The 5746-nt window shown below is 41.9% G+C and overlaps 1 protein-coding gene across 2 annotated transcripts; it reads left to right on the top strand.

Annotated features, from left to right (window-relative positions):
* The first annotated feature begins 368 nt into the window (after window positions 1–368).
* batf (basic leucine zipper transcription factor, ATF-like) lies at window positions 369–5193 on the top strand. Of its 2 annotated transcripts, none has more exons than XM_030722028.1 (3): window positions 369–616; window positions 1621–1722; window positions 4325–5193. In XM_030722028.1, the coding sequence occupies exons 1-3, from the start codon at window positions 554–556 to the stop codon at window positions 4529–4531; spliced, it is 372 nt and encodes a 123-aa protein (XP_030577888.1). In that variant the 5' UTR covers window positions 369–553; the 3' UTR covers window positions 4532–5193. The 2 variants fall into 2 exon arrangements, with proteins under 2 accessions (XP_030577888.1, XP_030577886.1); XM_030722026.1 differs by having other exon boundaries at window positions 369–622.
* The last annotated feature ends 553 nt before the right edge of the window (window positions 5194–5746 follow it).

The raw sequence follows: 5746 nt of genomic DNA, 5'->3' as shown, positions 1-5746 counted from the left end.
GAAATTCACAATTTATTTCAGTTGTGCGGCTTCCAAAGAAAAACAAAAAGAAACACAATTTGTTTTTATGTTTTGGCACATAGGTGAGTGTAATTGTGAGGCTGTGAACGTCCACTGACATGTAAAAGTGTGAGTTAGACTCTGTGTATGTTCTTTTTCTGGAGTTTACACAATTGCCTTGTTCGCGTCAACTTTCCAACAGACATGTGACTTCCAGTCTAGTGCAACTTACCAGAAACCACATCAGTACAGCTAATTAGGCAGACAGCTAGTATCAGAGAGAGAGAAAGAGAGAGAGAGAGAGAGAGAGAGAGAGAGAAAAGAGGAGGGACAGAGCAGCAAAGAAAAGAGGGAAGAAAGAGACTCGGTGCTCGTGGTAAGCCAAGTTCTTCTTAGCGCTCGTACAGCTACAAAGCCTCTCACCCTCTCTCTCTTTCTGCCTCTCTCTCATACACACAGACACAGACACACATTCACCACATCACGCACACACACTCAAAAACACAAAGCAGAAGTGGACAAAGACGCAAAGTTTCAGTCGCTACAGTCGGCTATGGCTCAGGGCTCTGACAGCAATGACACAAGTTACAAGTCCCCATCACCTGGAGGCAGAGCGGTAAGTGTGCGTTGTTCATTTACTTTAACAAGGACGCGTACAGTGTTGCTGGTCCGATTTTTAGTTTAACATCTGCGGATGTATTTCGGGGGTATGTTTTAAATTCATACCTTTGATTGGCTGCATTGTTTCATGCATATTTTTGTGGGCAGCAACAAAAGCCACCGCTAGAGACACCCATCCTGTCTCTGCTGGCTCTTTTCACAGTTTCTCAGAGTGTTTCACATGCACACATGGGCTGGAGGCATGACTCGCTGCAAGTGTAGGCTTTTGTGAATTGCAAAAAAACGCATCACTTTGCCCAAGTAGTGGGACTCCATTGTTTTTGCAAGTCCTCAAACTGTGAATGAGCTGAGAGCTGTCAGGAACAGACATCGTGTTAAATACAGCATGTACTGTGCATTTCTGTGCATGGGAGACGCTGCCCATCACCCTCGGTGCTGGCTGGTTTCACATGTGCCAGTCTCTGGCGCTCTCTATCTTGCTTAACCTGCTTTGGAGACAAAGTGCTTAAGTAATATATTAATGCTGCAAGGAATAAAAATAACTTTGATCATGTCAAGTTATTTCAGTGAGCAGTGTTGGTTGTTTGGGGGATTTTCAGAGAGGTGTTAACAGACATTCAGAAGAGGTTAGATACTGAATTTCTTATCTCTTTGATGTCCAACTGACTCAGCATTTTGAAATGGATTAGTTATTATGATACCAAGAAAATCGAGTGTGCAGGACATGAAACAGGGTGTGCGTTATACCTAACCGATGACTCAGCCACTCCCCGACCCTGCCCTTGCACATTAGGTGTGATGTTAAGCAAGTCTTCCCCAAACTGCCATTAAATGAGACCATTCTGACGCCCCAGCTGGAGTGTCTGGCATAAAAGATCACCAGGTTTCTCACTCATTCACCTTTTCAGGAGTCTGGATGCTTCCAGACTACCCTAATGTCATTTGACCTCTGTGTCATTGCACAAACACACTAACTGTGGGAATGCTGTCTTATTTTAGAATCCAGACGACCCAAAGAAGGTGATGCGCAGGGAAAAGAATCGGATCGCTGCCCAGAAGAGCAGGTTGAGGCAAACTCAAAAAGCCGACAGCCTTCACTTGGTAAGGGCACCTTGCAACACACTGGCACACTCTCGGAATAACACCACCCGAACAGATGTCTTAGCAAGACATTTTGAAAACAAGTCCGCCATGCTGGTTTCAAAGCGGCTTATCAATAACTGCAGATTGATCAGAAAAAGTTTGAGTAAATGAAATTTACACAGAGTAAAGTCAAAGCTGTTAATTCAGCCTATTGCTGTGAATAGTGACGAAAGCACCAGGGATGTTTGGGCAGACTGGAGGCCCTGCCAACTGTTCAACTCCAAATATAACTCCATACCACATCAAAATAAACTTACAGTACGGTAACAGACTGCGGCACTTTCTTTGCGCCCATGTAGCTCTTTGAAGCCTCTGGGAGTGGATTTGTACTATATTTACAAAATGCTACCTGACCATGTGGCGATGTGTCATGGCTTCTGTCGGGCTGCACACTTGGACGCTGCTCTGTGTGTTTGCAGAAGCTTAAGGAATAAATTAGCACGTGTGGGCAATCACTCCCTTTTGCAGCAGAATCAGGCACCAGAGACTGCAGCAGTGAGTGTGATGACAAGAGTGTGTTCAGGCTCTTTGTTCACCGCTTCCTTTGTTTGATATTTTGTAGCTCATTCTTCTTAATGTGAGAGTCAGTAGCACATTTCAGCTGGATGTGCAGGTTCGTGGAGTTCCGTTAAGAGCGAGTATTGGCCTATTGAATACTTCCACTATCTCAACAAGCTGTCATTTCTTACATCAACCTGTATTCAAAACACTGACCACGTAACCACTCTCCATGTGACTTCCTCGTTCAAGAAAAGACGATGCGTGCAGCGCTGAGCTCTTTCATTGTAATGCTTCAAGAGCAGCTGTTTCAGTGAACTTTATCAGATGAACCGAAGAGATTTTGAACTTCAGCGAAGCCACGTTGTAGGCAATCCAGTGTAACTGATTTGAATATGTGAGAATCCTTCCTATGAAGCATGGTACATATTATCAATCTCTTTAAACCCATCAGTCACGCAGAACATATAGCCTGTGGTTTTACTTTCATCGTCGCACTAGATAAACAGGAAGGTGAATTTTCCCTCTCTTTGACACTGTGGCTTATTTCCTGTTTCTTCAGTAGTATTTTTTTTTCTTCTTTGTAAATGAGCTTGAATGCTACATGTCGTGGGCAGGAGGGGAGAAAAAGGCAGTCACTTCTTGTAAAACACTGATAGCAGTGGGCCGTATTTGGCTAAGTGACGCAAGTACAGGGGTTTGCCCAAAGGTTCTGTGACAGTAAGGACTCACAGCTCAGCTTTGTGATCTTTTGGCCATGGTGAGATGACCTTTTAATTAACCAAGTGGAAGATTTCTCTCCTACAATTCCCACACAAACCTAAAAAAAAGAAAGAAAGAAAGAAAGAAATGAAAGAAAGAAAAAAAGCATGAAGCCCTGATGTTTGCTCTACTTGCTAAAAGCTGATGATTAGTTAGAAAGACACCTTCTTTCCACTTGTTTTGGAAAATGTTGCACCCAAAATGTCAGAAATGCACCTTTTCTCAGACTGTGGTGCAAACTGCACACAGTTTCAATCAGTAGTTATTGGTTGATGGAACAGGGCAATGTGTGTTTTTGTCGACTTTTGCAATTTTGTCACCAATATTTCTACTTTACAACAAAGCAAAGTAGGCTGTAGATAGTTTTTGTTTTGCTAACTCCTAGAAGAGCAAATGCCATTCATTTCAGTACTGAAACAAACAGCAGTCTATCTTAAGTGGCAACAACAAGCAACTTTTACTGACTTGCTTATTATAACTTATCTTGTAATAGGCAGGAATACCACTGTTTTGGCATTTTTGATATGATATAACTTAGTTATTAAAAAAATAGCACCATCTTTTTTTCCCAAAGACTCCCACAGCTGTTGTTTTTTTTTACTACCAAGAATATATATTTTTTTAATTATAACATTTTTCTACATTATACAACTTATAAAAAAAACCCCAAACTGAGTTGTTGATGTGCTGCTTCACTTTGCTCAGGGTGTTTGTGCTGAAAAGTTGAACATTTCATCCAGCCTCACGTGTTCAATGTGGGAATCTTTCTTTAACATAAAAGTTGGTCATAAATTCAAAAACTGACCTGATGATGGCGTAATGGGGACTCAACGAAGTTATTACCGTTCATCCTAAAGTGGGAATGTGTGAATCTACCACAATTTAATGACAACCTATTACAGTCTGATAGTGACAATCAAGAAGAGCCATCCTCTGTGGACCATGAGTCTACAAATCTGTTGGACCTAAATGGTTGCTCAACACAACACTCCAGGACATTCATAGATGGACAGTTAAAAACGGTCTGAACTATCCTTTTGAAAATGTTCAGGGTTAAAATATTCTGTGCACTGAAACATGCACCAAAAAAAAAAAAAAAAACACCTGCGTGGAAGCAGGATATGTGACTGCAGGTTTGCTTTTCCCAGAATAAGTAGTGAAGACCATCACCTTTGTGTTATCCAATCCCACTTAACCGCTTTCTCACGCACACACATACAGATATGCACACACACACATTTTTATCACTATAACAAATATAGCAGCTCTGCTCTAACCTCCACTCCCTGCGTGTTTCCAGGAGAGTGAGAACCTGGAGAAGGAGAATGCCGCCCTGAGGAAGGAGGTGAAGCAGCTGACAGAGGAGGCCAAGTATCTGTCATCTGTGCTGAGCAGCCACGAACCTCTGTGCACCGGCCTGCCTCCTCAGACCCCGGACCTCCTCTACCCTACTCATCACAGCAGCTACAGTACCAGTCCAAAGTTTGGGGTGTATCCAAACTTTTGACTGTACTGTGCCACCACCAGCAAATCGCTGTACCACACTACCAGCGCTGACCCCCCACTGACTACTGAAGATGTACTGCGAAACAGACGACTGACCTCAATGAAGAAAGACTGACTGGAGATGTTTCAATTGGTGTTAATCAAAGTTAAAACCTGTTCATGGAGTGACCAGACAGGCAAACGAGACTGCCAGGTGTAACTATTTATTTTGCTTCTGCTCATCTCTCTGCTTTTCTGATTTATTAGCAGTGATGTCTGTGAACTCAAATGGCTCATCGAACAGAATTATCAGCCAGTCCATGTTTACATTAGGAGAAATACCAACGTTGAGATGACTCGAATGATATTTTTGTAAATTGCTAATTTTTTGTGTCATTGAGTCCACTGTTGTCATCCCATCCACTTTTTGTGTTTCTTGTGTTATTTGTGTGTTTTTAGTATGTTACTGTTGATTGATAATCCTCAGGAGCTTTTGACAGATTTGATTGTGGACAAAGAGAATGTAAAGCCAAGATCCTAAAAGAAAAAAAGAGAAGAAAAGAAAAGGAAGAAAGGAAAAGAGGATTTCAGGCTATGTACCAAATATAAATTGTTGAGAATGAAGAATTGGAACCTGGCATTCAAAAGGTCTTGACTTCTGTTGTTAAAGCTGATGTATGAGAAGAGCCATCTGATCTATTTATTAAATGTGACGCCTTCTGAATGATCACCGTGACGTATTTTCTTTGTCAAAACAGCAGTTTGTGTGACACCTCAAGTGGTGCCGGTGACAAGAATTTGTGACAGCCTGCTGGACGACACTAGATGGCACTGTTTACCAGCATGAGATATAACAAAATTAAAGTAGCTTTCGTCATTAAGGAGAACATAAAATTTTAAAGACTTAGCTGTAAAACTTATTTTGTCTGCGCGCCCGTGTGTGTGCGTGTCCAGGAACACAGCTGAGCCTTTCGAGTCACGTCTTAGCCAAATATTTCATAACTGCAGACGCAATATAAATGATGTTATCTGCAGCTTTTTTAGAGTAGGAAACAACTGCAATAAAGTGGTGATTGTCATCATGTTTTATAGGCGACTTACTACGAGTACGCCAAAAAAAAAAACAACTAACGTGCATTTACGGGCATTGCTGTCTGTTAAAATTGTCTGATGTCAGTGTGTGACAGCGTGTTCAGAGACCACAAAGAACAGTTTATCTAACTCCGCCCATGTGCCT

The sequence above is a fragment of the Archocentrus centrarchus genome, chromosome 24 (genome assembly GCF_007364275.1).
Source record: "Archocentrus centrarchus isolate MPI-CPG fArcCen1 chromosome 24, fArcCen1, whole genome shotgun sequence".
Classification (NCBI taxonomy): Eukaryota; Metazoa; Chordata; class Actinopteri; order Cichliformes; family Cichlidae; genus Archocentrus; species Archocentrus centrarchus.
This window is presented reverse-complemented; position numbering and strand designations above follow the sequence as displayed.